General features: G+C 42.7%; 1 protein-coding gene across 2 annotated transcripts in view; it reads left to right on the forward strand.

Moving 5' to 3' along the window:
• hip1 (huntingtin interacting protein 1) overlaps window positions 1-17,043 on the forward strand; it is a 51,609-nt gene extending 34,566 nt beyond the window's left edge. Inside the window, exons 15-32 of one of the 2 annotated variants that reach the window (XM_030067142.1) lie at window positions 835-923; window positions 1,161-1,277; window positions 1,706-1,807; window positions 3,822-3,824; window positions 4,387-4,581; window positions 4,792-4,939; window positions 5,142-5,228; window positions 6,331-6,438; window positions 7,843-7,979; window positions 8,246-8,356; window positions 8,560-8,618; window positions 11,075-11,168; window positions 12,143-12,243; window positions 13,095-13,200; window positions 13,449-13,572; window positions 13,855-13,916; window positions 15,600-15,717; window positions 15,817-17,043. In XM_030067142.1, coding sequence (XP_029923002.1) covers window positions 835-923; window positions 1,161-1,277; window positions 1,706-1,807; window positions 3,822-3,824; window positions 4,387-4,581; window positions 4,792-4,939; window positions 5,142-5,228; window positions 6,331-6,438; window positions 7,843-7,979; window positions 8,246-8,356; window positions 8,560-8,618; window positions 11,075-11,168; window positions 12,143-12,243; window positions 13,095-13,200; window positions 13,449-13,572; window positions 13,855-13,916; window positions 15,600-15,717; window positions 15,817-15,827 — 1,772 coding nt within the window. In that variant the 3' untranslated portion in view covers window positions 15,828-17,043. The remainder of the gene's footprint in view (window positions 1-834; window positions 924-1,160; window positions 1,278-1,705; window positions 1,808-3,821; window positions 3,825-4,386; window positions 4,582-4,791; window positions 4,940-5,141; window positions 5,229-6,330; window positions 6,439-7,842; window positions 7,980-8,245; window positions 8,357-8,559; window positions 8,619-11,074; window positions 11,169-12,142; window positions 12,244-13,094; window positions 13,201-13,448; window positions 13,573-13,854; window positions 13,917-15,599; window positions 15,718-15,816) is intronic. The other variant, XM_030067143.1, reaches the window with a different exon arrangement.
• Window positions 17,044-19,093: the final 2,050 nt, after the last annotated feature.

Consider the following 19,093-nt stretch of genomic DNA (forward strand, 5'->3'; position numbering starts at 1 on the left):
TTGTTAAGAAATACTATTTGGCGTTGGTTTGGGTTCCACGTTGGTTGCCATGTTGCTTCTATCTCTGTAAAACAGTTTTTTTGGCCACATCACTGCTTGTTACATCCAATTTGAGATTTCCTGTTTTCCTTTTTTAAGCTCACTGTTTCCTGATTTCTTGTCCGTGTCCTGGTTGCGTGCACGATACGACTAAGACGCTGTCTGTAGATATGCAACAATCTCGTTCACATGGCAGTGTAGTAGTGGAGCTAACATGATTAACACAGTCAGCTGCAACATACAAAAGTGGCTAATCATCAGCTTCATTTGTGCTTTTATTTTGAATGGCAGGAACAGAGAGATATGTGTCAATGTTATTGAAGAGGCTGGCTCCTAATGAAATTCAGCTGTCTTTTGAGCTGGGAAGGGTTTATGTCTCATACATACATGTTGCCTTTTGATAGATGTTTTCATTCCAGGGGCCTCAGTTTGCCAGTGTGTATGGCCCCAGCGGGAATGAAAACAGTCAGAGCTTTCCATTTTCACATGTGGTGTTAGAGCCATTTTCTCCACCCATCAAGCAAAACAGAACCAGAAACAAAACAAATGCTAAAAATACTCATTCATTAATTACACACAGAGTGCAGAAGTGAGGAGAGAGGAATAGAAGTGGAATAAGACTGCCGAGGGATACTAGGATAAACAGAATTTCATGCCTTTATTGTAGCCTCAAGGACATACCTGTAGTTTCCCCACATGGTGCAGCCGTTTACTGCGTCCCTGCTGATGTTGTCTTGTTGTGCTGTGGTAACTGTGTGTGTGTGTGTGTGTGTGTGTGTCTGTGTCTTTTATCAGGAAAGGCTCAGGCCAATGAGCAGCGCTACACCAAACTGAAGGAGAAGTACACGGAGCTGGTCCAGAGTCATGCAGACCTGCTGAGGAAGGTTGGGACGGCAGCTCTAACTTTTTCACTTTTTACTCTCTGTGTCCTTGTACTTTCTTTAACAGCTGGTGCCTCCAAGTTAGATTAAATACTGTCCCACTAGTGTCGTTTTTGCTGCCCCTCCTCAAGCCTTATGATGCAGCCTGTGTCCTAATTATTTTGGTGTGTGTGCTTTTGTGTGTGTGTACATGTGTGTGTGTATGTGTCCATGTCTTATCGTGTGTGTGTGTGTATGCAGAATGCAGAGGTGACCCGGCAGATGACGGTGGCACGGGCTGCGCAGGACGAGGTGGAGGCGGTGAGGAAAGAGATGCAAGAGAAGGTGAAGGCGGCCCAGGAGGTTGCAGACAGACAGGTGAGGACACAGGAGAGGCTTCTCAGCAGAGGACTCGCTGTCCTAAAAATGTGAATACAGGCTGCCCTGCCTACGTCAAACTCATGTCCCCGCTCTGTTTCTCCTTCAGTTCAATTTCAGTCCTCTGCGGGCATGGCAAAATTGCCTCAGTTTGCCAAAGCCGGTTTAATATAGTGAGATAATGATTTTAGCCAGAGCGATCAACACCAGCTCTTAAAGGAACAGTTCACCTCAAAATGAAAATTTGCCATTCAAAACTCCACTGAAGTCTGTAGGACCATAAAACACAAAGTGAGGTGGCACCTATTATCCCGGCTCTGCCTTATAGATTTGTCATACAATTAAGTAGAGAAGTCAATAAATGAGATGTGATCAATCAGATGTGAGTCTTCTAAAATAAGACTGACTGTGTTTTTTTTTTTCTGCAGGAGCGCGAGCAGCTGGAGCAGCTTCAGGAGCTGCAGAATGAGCTGGTGTCCAGCAGGGCAGAGCTCGACACCCTCAAAACCACCGTGGCTTCATCCCAGCAGGTCACTAGTCCCTCAGCTTCATACAGTCGGACTATATTTCTTAAATATAGGGATGCACTGATACCGCCTTTTCATTTCCAACACCAATACCCAGTATGAAACGTATCAAACATAAATCAGTGCTGACTACCAACAAAGCATCAATTACTTTGACTGATCGGTGTGAACGAGGACCGTTAGCTTGGGGTCACTGCACAAAATAATTGCTATACATTTTTTCTTACCACCATTTGAGAAATCCAAGCTTTTGTGTGCCAAAAATGCTGAAAATCAAACCCAGTTTGCTTTTGTTTGTGACATGTTAATGAGGACTTCTGGTAATGGATGTTATTCTACAGTACCAGCTCCATTTTCGCCTGGCACTGATACTAATTGGTACTGGTTGTACACCCTACATACATAACAAGTTTTCTTGAACCAACTAATGGATAGAACATGAAAGTCTCTAAAGTTGCTTTTAAAAGTTATTAAACAAATTGATAAAGCTCCAAAGTGTCTACCCCATTTAAAATTTTAACACTTGGCTGCTGCGAGTAAGTCTGAAATGATTAATGATTAAAATTTTTTCAGTCTGGCTAATAGGACTTTGGATGTTCCTAATGAGGTTCAGCCTGGATAACATCTTATCATGAACACCTGCCCTCACATACTCCTGTTGCACTTACTCAGTCTTGGAGGTTGTGAGTGATCAGTTGCACAAACTGGCTGCTCATGGGGCCTGTTGTCAGCACCACGTCCTCACATCACTTTTGAAAAACTGTCCTTGGTTGTAAATGTGTTAGAGGAATAACTTCAGGCCGATTCTGCTCATGAATACTTTTTGTCTGGATTCAGTGACCAGCATTCAAACCTGTGGTGAAAAACAAAGATCCTCTGTAGCAGCACAGCAAAACTGAAATGTTCCACTGTAATGAAATAACATTTTAAAGTCTGTCTCCTCCCTCTCACACAGTTTTTCCTCCTAAAAAACTCCCTCTGCTCTCTTTTCCATGAGATAACGGCCACTCCCACAGTTTCTCTTTCTGTCTTTATTCATGTCAGCTCTTCACTAAATCACAGATTTCAGTACCCTTTTTCAGACTTACTCAGACTGAGACAACATGTTTAATACCATTTTCACCTCTGTGCGTCCAGTGCTTCGGTGCCCATGGGTCACATTTCATGTTAGCTCTGCATAAAGACTTGAAGTCTGTGGGAGCCACTTGCCTAGTGCCATCAAATTTAAAAAATAAACCTTACAGCAACTACAACAAACTAGTAGAATGAAAACAGAAGCTGAAGCCATGAAATCTTAAAATGTTGTCCAGAAAAACACTGTCTATAAATACCAGCGTTAGTCAGCGCAGCCTTTTTAATTCAGGTTGGTTGTTACTGTGGTTTCAGCAGTCTGATTAGTGTGGCATAGCTTCCTTTATCCGACCTATTCGCTGGTAATGTTGTCTGCTGAAGAAGTTTGGCTTTCCTTATTCCCAAAAAGGATGTGCTCCATTTTTAAGACAAAGAAAACAAGAGAAAGCATTGTTTTGGGGGGGAAAGCATGTATTTTGTTGTCAACAGCATGCAAAAAGACTTACACAAATGTTTCTAGAGGGTATCTGAGACACAGTTAATGACATTGCTGTGAATACCCATGTGTTAGAGTCTGCACTATTGACACTGCACATTGTCCTACACAGTCACAGGTAGGCCTGTTAACCCACAGCCCCCAGACGTTTTTTTTTTTTTTTGGTACTTACACAGTTCTCCCTGCCTCTCATCTGTCTCTCAGCCTCCCACTTCCATCACCCTGTTTTTGTGGCCGCTGCTCATCGACTCTTTCACTCCTCTTGTCCTCCGCCCCTCTCCTTTTCACACCTAGCCCACGTTTTTTATTGCTCTGTCGCACTCCTCCAGTCTCCAGCTCTCACTAGCTCATGTTGTGCAGCCAGCTTACGTTCATATCTTTAACAAGTCTGTTTTCTCATTCATCTCTTTAACATTCCCTCCATTCTCTGCCGGACCTGCTGGCACACAGGCTGTAAGTCAACCACCTGTTTCTGTCTCTCTGACATGTCGCTTGCCTTTTCACGGATTCACCCTCGTCTTACATTCCTGCTCACAACAAAAGGACACTCTTTTTGTCTACCTTTGACTGAGATTTTAGCTTTCACACTACTCCAAGACACTAACACACACACACAAATTGCGAGTCCTCAGGATCTCATGTAACTATCCCTTTGTTGTGCTGTAATTCAAGGCTGTTGCATTGCAGTCAAGTTGCATAACCAGAAATTATAAATTTACCCTTCAGTTTAACTCCAACTTATGTCTCCTTTGAGGCTGCATGCCTGTCCCTAACCTTAAACACAGACACAATATTGTGATAATGTTTGTCTAAAGATGTAGGGTGTTAGCTAGAGAGTGGTCAGTCATTATTTAGGTCCACATTCTTGCATTGTGTCATCACAGTACATTAAACCAAATCCTCAATATGTTCATAAACCAACACTCTTGTACTTTAGAAAATAAAGTAATTTCACCCGTTTTTCTCCTCCATGGTTAATGTCGTGTCTCCTCCATCTTATATCATCTCTGTCCAGTCAAGTGAGGCGATGAGCTCTCAGATGTCCACCTTGGAGTCGGAGAAGGCGGAGCTAGTGGAAACTCTGTCTAAGAAGGAGTCGGAGCTCACTGTCCTCGGGGAGGAGCTCGAGCGGGTGCAGACGTCTTTGGCCAGTGAAAGGGAGAGCGGGGTGAAGACGGCAGAAGCCCTGCAGAATCAGCTCAATGAGAAGGTGAGTTGTTGTTTGTATTCAGCACCGAGTGACAGGACACACAATGATGGGATGACATTTGATGGTATGTGATATTCAGACTGAGAACCAGTGTGTACATTTGACCTTTTTATGCGAGGTTGTATCCATTAAATGTCTGCATTTTCATGTGCAGCTCGGTGGGTGCAGATTGTTTGAAGTGTGCCTGTGTGTGTGATTATGTGCCCACAGGAGAGCAGGGAGCAGGCTTTAGAGAGCCAGCTGGTCGCGGCTCGCTGGTCCAGCCTGCTGGCAGCTGTGGAAGAGGCAGAGCGGATCATCCAGGACTCCCTGGCTCAGATCGATGACCCGGCACACATCAGCTGCACCAGCTCCGCAGGTCTGACACCAACTCCCCACACACACTTCTCTTGAGGATTTTGATTATAAAAACTGCGCCCTGCTGCACTGATTGAGTAGTGGAGCGCTAAGTAGTGTGCCTGTGGTGTGTGTGTTTCATGGATGTTTATGTCTGAGTAGAATTATGTCCCCTCTAACTGCACTGGTGCCCCTGTGTTTCTCTCTCTTTTCTCTGTCTGTAGACTACCTGGCATCCAGGTGTCAGGCCTCCTTAGACTCTATGGACCGCCTCCACTCTGCCAGAGAGGCCTTCCTGTCTGACAGCACAGGTCAGAGCCCACACAGCCCCATGCCCCCATGAAAGACATGTTAGGCAGAGTGTGTTAGGCACCAGTTCAAACTTCCTGTCACATTGAGTTTGTGCCTGAGGCGCGGATGAGCAACCATGTGTCATGGAGGGCCGTGGGTATGGCCGTGACCACGCTACGCCATGTAAATTTGAAAATGCTATTTTGGTGTTCCATCAACACTACACCACACTAGGCTTTCCAGATGATCGGCCACACCGAAATGCCCCGATACACTTCAAGTCCCCCATCAAGTGAGCACATGCTTTGAGAACATTGTATTTGCTGATGGAAAGCGTAACTCGTTGAGGTAAAGCTATGCTAAATTCAAAGTGTTCAAAGTAGAGTGGCTAGAACTTGGATCACAATACAATATGTGCAGTAGTCCAGTTGTAAAAAAAAATTCAGGGGGGATGGTCAGTTTTTTTCACTTGATGAAAAGGGAGGATGGCAGTTTTACAGGGTGGATGATTTTGACCGTTTTTATTTCAGGGGGGGATGCCATCCACCCTCATCCCCCCTCAACTGGAGTACTGAATATGTGGCGTGAGATCAGAAGATAATCCCACATCAGTATTTTCAAATAGCTCAATTTTCCCTGTGCACATTACGTCACATTGCCATATTTAAATAAAGGTGCATTTTCAAAAGTGCCCCTGACATGCCCTATGAATGTTTTCATTTCAGTGAACCACTTCACCAGGTGATTTCACTGATCAGATCCTCCTCTGGTTGAAGGTCTATTAATCAGTGAAATCAGTGAAAACTTACAAACACTCAGCCCTCAGTGGCACATGGTTGTCAGTCCTTGGCCTAACACTTTGCATTCAACTTTCTGCTCATGAAATCCTATTTTTGTAATTGTTTTCTTCAGTCAAGTTAAGTCAAAATTTATTATAGCACACGATCACAAAGTACGTCTCAGTGCCGTGTGCATATAATAAAACAATAATGAAAAAGACATTATTAAAATATAGAAAAATGTATAAAAGTGAGAATACTATTAAACTATATCTGGTTCAGAGACTCCAGAGATGTTATTGTTGTTTATTTTATCCTCTGTTTACTGGTTGTTTGTGTGCAGGTGTGTCTGAGCTGGTACGAGCAGTCACCCAATGTGGCCACCTAGTGGGCGACACCATCATTCAGGGCAGCGCCACCTCTCACATGGTGCCTGTGGAGCAAGCTGATGGTAAGTGTGTGTGTGTGTGTGTGTGTGTGCGCCATTTAGTCTTTAGTTCTGTCCCAGTGATGAACAGTGGGATGTACTGACACACAAGCATGAATGTACACACTTCCTTTGTGTGCTGATTGTCGGGCTGAGCGTTATCAGTTTTTGTCGTATCACAGTATTGTCTCGATTTTACACTGGGATAACATTTTATCATGGTATTATGAAAATAATGTCCTTGGCATGTGATTCAGTCCAAATGCCTTGTGTGTATCATTGTACTCAGAAAACTCCTGCTGCAGTGTTCACAGTTAGAAAAGAAATATCTGTTGTTTTCAATCAGATAACTTTTTAGTGCGCCTTCCTAGCCAAAACAAGATTGCTGGCTGACATCAGAGATAATTTGCTGTGTTGTAAGATTTGAGATTGAAATGGGCCGGGCGAGTCTGAACACATCCAGTTGTAATGAGGCCCTCCCAAGTAGTTTTACTGTTCTAACAAAAAATAAACACATAAGCCAGTCACCTGCACCTCAACGTTTCTAGTCAAAAAGACAAGCCTGTTGACTTTGTCTGGCTTAATTGGTTGAAATTGGGTCAGCACATTCTTCACCGAACTGAAGCAGCGCCTCTTGTTATGTGACTCTGTCTGGACATCAGTGGGAAGCGCTCTGCATTTGACCCCTTGTGTTTCCATCCTTTGCTAAAGTTTTTGAATGCACTGTTTAATAGTTTGCATACTTCATCCAAATCAGCTGGCTTTCCTTTATCATCAGGTTTGAATCTGAAGGACTGTTAAACATCTGATTTCCCTCAGTTTCCTCTTCTGCACCAGGCCATTGCTGGTGTTGGCTTGGTGCATTTTGAGAATCAGCCCGCATTTCAACAGATTTCAGAACCGAACATTACATAGTGGAAGTTGGGGGGATTTTCATGAGGAAAATCGCTGTCATGGCGGACAGAACACAGCTGCTTGGCTTGCTTTTTGTAAATTTACTTTTAAAATCATTACAACTTGTATTTTAAGGTTACTTCCATGTAACAACCGCGAACATCATTCACAACAGACGACGATTGTGTTCCAGAGGACGTGCAGGTGGCAAAGCGGACACTGCAACTGGGGAATTTCTTGTAATAACCCCTCCCAGAGCCACTGAAGTCAGCAGATTCAAGTTTGGGACCAACAGTGTTGTGGAGGCGTGCCGGTGCCAGTTTTTTGACACCGGCACCAGTATTTTTTCAGTTGAATTGCGAGGAACCGGTCGTAGGTTAGGCACTGGCACAATGTAGGTGGAAAAGCATGGAAAACTGTGGCTATTTCAGAGATGGGTGACACTTGCCTTAGGGGGATATCAGTTGGGGCTAACACATGTTTGTTCAGTGTTTGCTGATGACACTGTTTTTGTCCTTGTGTCCGTCCCATCAGCCCTGTCAGAGAGCGTGAAGGCGTGTGGGACCGAGGCTCTGGCTCTGCTGGGCCAGATGAAGGAGAAGGACAGCCTGGCTGCAGCCGACACGTTCAAGCTCAAGGCGGCTCTGGAAGGCATCTTGGCCACTGCAGAGGTCTGTACTTGTCATGTGTTTGTACCCTGGTTTCCAAAGCTGTGGTGCTCAGTCTCAAAATGGGTCACACACTCCCCAGAGTTGCTGCGTAACAAAAGTAGGAATAAGTTTAACTGAACCTAGATCCCAACAAAAGATTGAAATTACTAAATTTGGCCTTGTGCTGAGACAGTTTGAGTCCTGGCTTTATACTGACTCTCTGGTGGATCTTCAGATTTGACAAGGGGCCAAATCTTGAGTCTGTCTGATTCTTTCTGTGCTTTTAGAAACTGCGTCCTCGAGGTTTGGAGCTGCAGCAGGGGGAGCTGGGAGATTTAGTGGAGCAGGAAATGGCGGCCACCTCTGCTGCTGTGGAGTCAGCTGCTGCCAGGATAGAGGTGTGTGTTCATCTGGCTCTGCTCCATTTGTGTGTTTTCTATCATTGCAGTTGTGTATTTAAATGTACTCGCTGTGTGGGAATGAGTGCATGTACACAGTTCTTGGTGTGTGTGAGGGGGAAAATAGCCCCTTGTCTCACTTTACAGTTTTCTCAACTTCAAAGAGTAATTTTTTTCTCATTTGTGGCTCTGGATTGCAACAGGAAATGCTCAACAAGTCAAGAGCGGTTGACACAGGAATCAAGATGGAGGTCAATGAGAGGTAAAACTTAAACAGTTTCAGTGCAACAGGAACACAGACTGCAGTCATGCTATCAGGTCTCATGTCAGTAGTGCAGATTGTTGTCTCCCTAAATTCTTCATTTCCTTTGATCCAGAGCAGCTCATTTCACATCTGCAGAGGTGGAAACTGATTAAATAGTTTACTCAAGTGCTGCACTTAACTGCAATTTTGAAGTACTGGCACTTCACCTGACTTTACACTTTTTCTGCACTGCATTTCAGAGGAAATTCTGCACCTTTTTCTGCACCACATGAATCTGACAGCTGTAGGTACTAGATAAGAGTTAAAACTTGTTGACAAGATTTGAGGCAGGTATACCTGCAACACTGAAATACTTCTTACAAGTTAATGCATCAATAATTTAACACTATGGAAAGGAACCTTTTTTCACAGTGACTACCTTTACTCTTGATATTTTAGCACATTTTAGAGTTCATACTTTTATACTTTCAAGTTAGATTATGAATTCTGGACTTGAACTTTGGCTGGAGTATTTTTCCACTATGGTGTTGAGGACTTTTTCCACAACTGCACATCTTTGAATATTCATCTCTCTCTCTCTCTCTCTCCCTCTCCCTCTCCCTCTCTCTCTCCCTCTCTCTCTCTCTCTCTCGCTCTCTCTCTCGCTCTTGCTCTCTCTCGCTCTCTCTCTCGCTCTCGCTCTCTCTCGCTCTCTCCGTTGTAGAAATCAGTAAAATCAACACAGACTTTAATGTGATCCAGACAAAAAACAGGAAGCTGTAAATGAAATGGGAATGGTTTATGCAGAGTTGTGCACTTGCTTGAATTTTTGCATAGAAATGAGATTCATAAGAGCACTTAAAATTCTGAACCACATCTACCAAAAAGATCACCCCTGCAGCTGTCAGTGGGTTTTCAATAATGTCAAGCATTCTGCCGCAAATAAGTTTGTGTATGCACGCTTTGTGTTGTTTACTTGTTTCCCCTCCATGAAGGGGCACAAAGATTGAAGATGCAACTGTAACCTCAAACAAACAGGATGAGCAGTAACAAAAACAAGAGACATCAGTGATGGAGGCAGCTGAAGGAATAATTTGACAATATCAAAACCGTTTGATTGGCCTTAAAGGCGCAAACTTATCAAGCCGAGAGTCCCAAAATCCATTTTGATCATGAAGTGTTGGCGATGTAAGGAAAAAAAGATTCTTTTCCACACAGCAACACAAAAACATCATGTGGTATTTGAGCCCAGTTGCAGTTGCTTGCACACTGGGCTCAGGTGCGCAAGGAATTCAACTAGTTGAGCCAGCAAGCCTTGACACACAGCAGAGTCCGACGCCAAAGCAGCAACTCACTCACTCCACTTTTTTTTCTGTCTTGGTGTGAACCTGCTGGAATTCAGTTCTACAGCGAGTACACCGTGGCCTTAATACTGCTAATGTCTATAAATTTAGTCTTGTGTTCACTAACTGCAACTCCACAAAGTTTACAGATGTTTTATAGTTGTACACCCAAATGAGTTTCGTACCGCCACAAAAAGTCACCCTGGATGCTGTCAGTGTGCAGCATCTGTTTCTGGTAATGTGGTAGTCTCATAGTTTCTATCAACAATGGATCAGCTCCAGAAATTATCCCTCCATTACATTACTATTGAGACGTCTGGTTCTCATATTCCTATATTTGGGAGCATCTCGTTACATGTAAATAGACCTTGGCTAATCCAAGCTTACAGGATAAACAAATCACTACAGTTTTGTAGTAAATTTTCATGTCATGCAGTTCCTCCTTTCACTGTGTATCTATCAATATGCCTTATGTTTTTACTTTTTAAATATCAAAAGAGAAAAGGTGTTTAATGCTTGCAGTGTGTAAAAGAACTGTCTGCACATTAAGCATATAACATTTTGGCACTTTCCCTTCCCTCTACGTTTTATGTTGTGGCCCGTTGGGAGCCTTTTTTCCTCATCACTAGCACTGAAGTGGAATAATGTGCAAAACAAGTTCAAATATTTGTTTTCTTAATAATTACTGCACCACTGCTGCGAGAGATAATTATGAGAAAGAAACAAAGGACTACTGCAGTTCGAACTATTTTGAGAATCTAGGTCAGTCGTACCTTGGCTGTGCAGTAAAGAGACTCCAAGCTGCAGCTACGAGTCTCCTCTCTGTGAGGAGGCTGCTTGTTCTCTGATTTGATTTGCACACCGTTTTTTTACATGAGTAGTGGTGGGTCAGGTGTGTTGGTGGTGTTTTTGACAATGTCACTTGCCTGGCGAGCAGACGACACCTCAGCTGTGTTTTGAATTCAATATATTTGTCCAGAAAAGCAGGAAAAGAAGGCGCAGTTATCTTCTGCTGCAAGACTCAAGCATAGATAATTCAGGGAATGACATTTGAAATACTTCCTCACAAACCAAGAGAGGTCGTGTATGTTGAGGCTCAGTCTGTGTCCTGTGCTGTGTCGCCCCCTGCAGGATCCTGGCCTCCTGCACAGAGCTGATGCAGGCGATCAAGGAGCTGATACTGTCTTCCAAAGACCTGCAAAGGGACATTGTGGAGAGCGGCAGGGTGAGCAGTGCTACCGCTGTCTTGTTTTTATTTAGTTTTCCCCTGTCTTTCATTTAACATTTACGGATGAGCGATAATCCTCACAAATGTCTTATTTTCCAACACTGATTAAAGGATACCCGTGATTTTGAATATTTGGCCCGTTAATTACAATTTACCCATATTCTACATTTCAACAAACCATTTAGCAAGTCATGCGGGTGTACTAAAGATTTCATAACATAATAAAAATCCTTTGATCTTTTAATTATGAATTTTTGGTTGAAACACCCATCTTATAATGCGGCAAATAAAGTTATCGCCATTCATAAACCACAGAGCTTATAATAAGGCCTGAAAGCAAATATTTCCTCAGAGACTATTTTCCAACAGAGAGACAGTTTCAGTAAAACTAATGTGGACGACTTTATTACGGTGATGGAATACTGGAGTGAAGAAATTTTGAAGTCACTGAAAGTTAATTTCCATATCGTAGTGGAATGAATTAGAGACAAATGGCTGGATAAAAGGTGGGAAAAATACAGCTACTTGCTTTGGGAAAAGATTAGCAGAAACATGAAGTATAGACATTTTGTTTGTATTGTGCTATTATTATAAACATGCAGAATCACTGATGTGGTTCTTAAAATGAGAATGACTACACAGTATGTGCAGGAATGAAATGAACTTTGATACATACCATCAAGGGTTTTGCATATATTAAAATGTCTGACAGGTTCAGATAATACAGTTCGGCTCTGCTGAAAGCAAAACCCCTAAACACCAACATTTTCAAGCTCTATAGCCTAAAGCGACAAACTTTGTTCCACTTCATTTGCTGATGGCCCAGTATTTTCTCCAGTGTGTCCCATTTTCCAATTTGCAACCCCTGCTGAAGACAACATTGCACATCCACAGCAGATGACCATGACTTATGATGTCTTATGAGTGTGGCCTGGGCCAGGTGACTTAACGTTCCTCCTCTCGTCCACTAGGGGGCAGCCTCCATGAAGGAATTCTACGCCAAGAACTCTCGCTGGACGGAGGGCCTGATCTCTGCCTCCAAAGCAGTGGGATGGGGCGCCACAGTCATGGTGTAAGTGACGCTCTCTCACTTAGGGCTGCACCCATGTACTTTTGTGAGGCTAATATTAATATCTGAATGTTTCTCCACCTATAATGTAATATAAAACAATAACCGGATTCGTAGTACAAATGCAGGTGCAAAACAGGCTGAGCTTTTCAGACAGGCCTGTATTTTTATGTTTATTATCATCATTATTATCTCATTTTATTTTGTCATTAAAGACCATGTCTGCTTTTCTTTCCCTTTTCTTTTTTTTGGTAATAGTTTATTTTTTTTCTCAATATATACATAAAAAATTCACAATCTTAACAAAGCATTCTTAGCACAAAAAAAGATTTTTCTATATAGCAAATTTCACCACTTGATTAAGTCGTGCAATCCTAGAAAAAAGGTCACAAAAATGTCAGTTACACTATCAGCCAAATACTGGCAAAAAAAATATTATCTGACTGATATGGATATTGCCATTTGAAACGGATATGGGCTGATACCGGTAGTCTGCTGGTATTTTGGTGCATCCCTGGGGTGTGTGGTCATTTATGTTCATAGATTCATAAGCAGGAAAGAGAATATCTTGGATGTAACTGCATTCATTTTATGTAACAGAAATGTCTGGTTGAAACAAGGACAATAGAAATCTATTCTTACCCTTCACAGAAACCCTCAAACAAACAAACTGTGGGGTTTAGCCGTCAGCTGACCAGACAGCGAGCTGCTTCTCGCTGTGCTGTGAGCAACTTGTTCGTAACCTTGGAGGAAAGGAGCAAACTCAGTTGTTCTTGTCTTTGAGGGAAAACAGTGTTTATGTATCGGTGATGAATCAGCCGCAGCGCTGAGTGTTTCTGTGCTCTTCCCTCCAGGGACGCTGCAGATCTGGTGGTGCAGGGCAAAGGCAAGTTTGAGGAACTGATGGTGTGTTCGCATGAAATAGCTGCCAGCACCGCACAGCTGGTGGCTGCTTCCAAGGTGAGCAGCGAAGACACGGTTTTCCTCACTTAATTGTTTGTTATTCTTGCCGGTGCATTGATTTTATAGGGTTTCACTGTGTGCTTGCTTTCAGTTGTGAGCAAGAAAAGGGTACAGATTGCTGAAATAGTGGAGTGGTGTTAAAATCGATTGATACCTATAATGCAGCCAAACTGAACAAAGGATTACTTTGCGATGTGAGCAGCAAACCAGTGTCATCTGAGATCCTCCCACCTCTCTCCCTCCAGGTAAAGGCAGACAAAGACAGTGCCAACCTGCACCGTCTGCAGCAGGCGTCCCGGGGCGTCACCCAGGCCACGGCCGCTGTCGTCGCCTCCACCAAGTCTGGGAAATCCCAGATCGAAGAGACGGGTGAGTCGACCACAGGGACTGAACAGTCACATTAGTTGGGTTATTGGTCGGTTGGTCATTAGGTTCATCGATGGGCAAGCTGTTTCATATGATCACTGCATATCAGAGCTATAAGCTTTCATTTTTATTTTTTAATTTTTATCCTCTCTGGTTTTCAGTTCACAAGATCAAAACATTTCAAGAGAAAGACAAGTCATATTGGTACAATGTTTTGTCAGTGTTGTATTAACCCAGAGATATTATGACATTATAGAGGAATTGTCTGTGGTTGTTTGTTTCCAGATACGATGGACTTCTCCAGTATGACTCTCACCCAGATCAAACGACAAGAGATGGATGCCCAGGTAACAAGCGGAGCAGGACGGCAAAAATATCCATCTGAACACGTCATGTGCTCTCACACTGACTCTTTAAATCTTGTTATTCTTTATGTAAGAGAGAAAAAACATAGGCCAGCCAGCAGAGTGAGGTAGTTTTACCGACCTCGAGAAAATTCTCCATACAGGTGAAGCTGCATTGGAAGAAAGTGCCTTAAAATATACCTTTAAATATGCTTGTTACTCCAGTAGTGTGAGGAGAATTTCTTTATATCCCATTAAATTCCGTTGATTAACATTGTAAAAAAGCAAAATAATCTCATTTCTTTGACAATTTATATCTATAATTGTAAGATTGAAAAGCTCAGTGCTGTGCTAAAAGACTTAATATGGATATTTTTGGAGCATAATCTTTGAGTGTGGCTCTATTTAAATAAGTCTCATGTGGGATTTTGTAGGGAAAGTGCAGTGCGTTTATTGGGCAGCCAGATTTCAAGCCCATAGGAAACCATAATACTATACTGACTCTCTGTACTGTGATCTTCTGTGTCTGGACAAAACATATAAAACAGTGAATTTCCAATACTGCTGTGCTCACACACATGGCCTATTGTTGTAAATGCACAAAGAGCTTCTATGTGAAGCTTATTTAGTATATTGCCAGTAGCCTGACCCCCATCTGTGGGTTAAATTAACAAATTGGATTTTTGAAAGTGCCTGAGGACAGAAGAGAAATTGGAGAAATTACAGTATCTAACAAGAATTTTATTTACAGGATTGGCTATCCTAATCCAATGTACACTGAATGTCTGTGTTTAAAGAGATGAATGTTATCTCAAAAGTCATGATAGCCAAGGACTCAGTGTAAATGGAAGTAAGAGAAGATAAAACGGCTAATTGTTCCTCTTTCACATCTTTTTAAAAATTATTTCACTTCTAAATGTATAAAAATACACATAACATCTTTCATTATACCCAAGAAGGAACATCAGATAAGGAGAAAAGAGAAAATAAAATAACTTATGACTGTCTGTTTCTTAATGGTAGAGCATGTGCCCTGATAATAAGGTTAAGGTAAAGGTTGGCGAAACCCTAAATCATTTATGACATTAAAGAAATATTGCCTTTGTTTTAATCTTAATTGCTTTAATTTTGATGTATTTATTATTTTTGGCTGCAGATTCCTGTTTCTTTTTAGTATTCAGTTTAGTTCAGTTTAGTTTTTTAATATGCAGTTTATGTGTTGTATGTTCTGTTTTTTGGTGTATTTTCCCCATGGACTAGCTGCCACATTTGCAGATTTCTAATGGGGATCCAATAAACAGTAAAACAGTAAAGCTCTGTGGGCTGAAAGTGTCAGCCCTGCTGCACTTAACACACCTAACAGTGTTGGTTGTGGTTGTAAATGTGCTCTGTCGCTCCTCTGACCACACCCAGCAGTGATGCAGGAAGGAGGCACAATTACATCACCGCAGCAAGGTGAAACTCTCTGCTTGGGTTGCTCATACTGAACATACATGGAAACAAAGGCTCCACGCAGGGGAAAAAAAAAAAAGTATCTCCACCCAGTCCGCTCTTGTCTTACCACTCTTTGCATGTGGCTAATTATTATAATTATGCTTTTAAGCCTCTCGTGGTTTGTCAGGGGAAAAGGCAGAGCAAAAGGGAAAGAAGAGAAAAAATGATTGTGTTGAATCCATCCCTCCTCAGGTTCTGGTTTTGGAGCTGGAGACTCGTCTGCAGAAGGAGAGAGAGCGTCTTGGAGAGCTGAGGAAGAAGCATTACGAGCTGGCCGGGGTGGCAGAGGGCTGGGGCGAGGAGGAGGAGGGTGAGTCAGACGGGACGGCACAGGGTGATGAATCTACACGTGTTTGGGTGTGTTAAAAGTATGCAAGAAGACTAATATGTGTCTCTCACTCGTTTGCAGGCACAGGTTGATCTGGCCTCCCCCTCCTCCACCACCAGAAGACTTGCTTCTGTCTGCCTCTTTTCCATTTGTACACACACACACACATACACACACACACTCACACACGCACTCACACACTCTTCGGTCTCCCTCTTCCATGTTTTCTTATCTCTCTTTTCTTTTCTTTTGTAAAATCCAAGCCAAATGAAAAGGTGCTTCTTTTCTAAACCCGCTCCTCCTCCAAGTGTGCACAAACTTCCACGAGGACAGCGGAAAGAGTTCAGCAGAGGGGTGTGTTGGACGGAGGAATAAACAGATGGACTAAAAGGAGGGTGGAAACAAAAAACAATATGATCTGACTCTACAGCGCCCCCTCCCTCCCCTTCCAACAGGACTGTTTTGCGCTAATGTCGAGTATTTATTTTATTTCTTTTTCTCCCTGGTCGCCCCGTTAAAGACGTAGCACCACAGCTCGAGCGGTGTCTCCGAGGAAGACTCCACAAGCACAAGTTCTACTCAAGGCATCCCAGGATGCACTGCACAAGGGCCAAACCCGTCAGCAGCAGCAGCAGAAGGGGAGATCAGTGTGACTGTTTACCCCCGCCCCCGCCTCCTCCCCTCCCTCCTTAAATCATGTCTCTGTGTTAAATAGATGACATGCATGCTCTCTTCTCAGTGAAATGTGTTGTTGTACGTCCGTAGGCTTGTAAAGTTGTGCCACAGTGGGAGCCTTACTTCCTCTCGATCTACCGGTGCAGCTCGACGTCGCCCGTTCCCGTGTGACCCCTGCCTTCCATCCCCTAGTTTCTTCCTATTCTCTTCTCACTGTGAGTTAATACCTCTCTCGTCCATGCCGCTCCGCCGGCCGGGTCACTGGAATCTTCTGCCTTTCACGTCCTCACCGTTGTAACGACCGTAACTGTTATTCGGGCTGACTGTATTGTTTTTTTATAGACATTCACACTGAGCGAGCGGCGCGGAGTTGTTTCCTAACGTTTAATCTTCCTTCCCCTGAGCTGTGAGGCTGCTGACTACCTCATGCTACATCGTTGAAGGCCAGAATTAGCGGTGCATCATGGGAAGGTCTGATGAGCAGAGAAGCATTGTTCCTTGACACTAATGATATGGGGGTGTCCATTTCCCCTCTTATAAAGGGAGTATCCCCCCCAAGCCATATATATTAAAAAGAAAAAAAAAAAAAAAAAACAAGTTAGGATATTAAAAGGTCTGGTACTTTTTTCTGATTTGTTACAAAACTTAGCAGCAATTCAAGTCTGGTGAACAAATACAGAGTAGCTCAATAAAGTTCCAGGCCCCTCAACTGGTGCATTTTTTTTAGATAAATGTCTTTGCTGTTGTTGAGTCAGTGGTCAAGGGCTTCTTCATACACTACCACAACAAATCCGACGCCGAAGACTCCTCTGAACAGAGCTGCAACTAAGAGACGGAGCTGGCTGTATGGAAGAGGAGCCGGGATCCGGTCCCACAACGAACTACTAATGACTGTGTCCTCTGACAGACAGCTAGCGTTTCTAAGTTGTTCCCACTGTTGTGTTTCCAAAACCATGCTTCTGATAATAACGATGATGATGATGATAATCCGTTTGGGGTATTTCGGGAAACAGGACCGCCCACATAGTTGGATAGCTCTAATTATTCAGAGTCAACTGTAATTCCTAAAACTTTTGATATTTTTTGTAAAAATCAAACTTGAATGTCAACTGCTAGGGATGTTACAGCCATCCCACTGCACATACCGGTGGCCCTTCACAAGAATTACAAACCTTATGTCTTGAAATATTAAGATTTATCTCGCCTGTCACATGATCCTGCTTCTTCAAATACCCTGGAGGACTGATGGCTGACTGCTGTTATAAATCCTTGACTGACTGACTAACAGTCTGCATTGTAATAGGACCATGATGGACACACGGGCTGTGAAACATGCAGCACACACATGCTTCACTGTTTTCAATAGCTTCTCAAGACCACGGAGCTGTGTGTGTGTATGTGTATATATATATATTATAATTATATATATATATGATACAAGCCTTCTATTGTTGGTAATCTTTTGCTTTTACTTAAACTAGTATTCATTGGCAGCACTTTTGCATCCCTCAAACTAAGGATTCAGTCTAATTGAAGTGAGGATGCCAAGTGGTGCAGATGAAAGCCACCCATAACTAATATCAGTGATGATTTTGGCCACCAGACGTTGTTATTTAACAGAGTTCCTACTTAGATTGGTGAACTCACTTTCAATTTCTTGCCAGTTGGCTCCGCTGACGCTCGTCAGCTCGGCTCTATTAAAAGTTTGAACATGCCTTCGTATGAGTTGTTGAGGAAAGCGTGAGGTGAGCAGGCTTTCGTTTTGAACCCGTCACCTTACCTTCTTTCTGTTTGATGATCTTGATGATGACGATGATGATGATACTTTTGGAGTTTGTCTTTCTCTGTGTCTTAACATCCTTACTTAGTTTTGACGCTCCGCTTCGGCTGTGTATTTCTAAAAAGTTGTGACACTGGGTATTTAACAGACGGTCAAGTAGTATTTGCCAATAATTCTTAGAATTTGTTTTATACCCCTTGGTGTACCAGGAGGGCGGGGTCTCTGAATACAGGGCAGTTCACATTAAGTTGCTGATCACAGAGAAGTGTAGTAAAAACTATCTTGCAAATCCAGTGCCGGTGTAAACTGAGATAATGCTTGTTGGAGTATCTCATATGGCAAGCACCACCCATCTGGTACACCCACTAGGTTAAAGCAAACAGTAGGGGTTGTTTGCAGATACTGTTGGATCCTGATGTTGTATTTAAAAAATTATTTTAGCCGTGTTCTGTCACTTATTCCATACCTGGGCAAAATAGTCGCTGCTTTCATTTGAATATTTGGAATATAAAACATACAAGGAGTGCTTGATTACAGTGACAAGTGATTTGTCCACTTTCTAGGGTATTTTAAGTGTCTTGAGAGATTCAAGCGCAAATTGAGTGGTTCGAATATTTGAAGCTATATTCAACTGTATTTTTGCCCAAATCAGAGTTGTTTATTAATCTCTTTCTCTCTCTCTCTTCCTCTCTCTCTCTCTCTCTCTCTCTCTCTCTCTCTGTGTCTGTAGTCCTACCAGCTCAGCCAGCCTTTCAACTGCCTCACACTGTATTCAAGGACAAACAACAAATACTCAAATAACAAACATTGAAATATGTCTTTGTATGATATACTAAAACGATGTTGGTGGGTTTGTTTTATTTTATTTTAAGTTTTTTTTTTTTTTTTTTCAATTTTTAAAAA

Source organism: Myripristis murdjan, chromosome 13 (genome assembly GCF_902150065.1).
Source record: "Myripristis murdjan chromosome 13, fMyrMur1.1, whole genome shotgun sequence".
Taxonomy (NCBI): domain Eukaryota; kingdom Metazoa; phylum Chordata; class Actinopteri; order Holocentriformes; family Holocentridae; genus Myripristis; species Myripristis murdjan.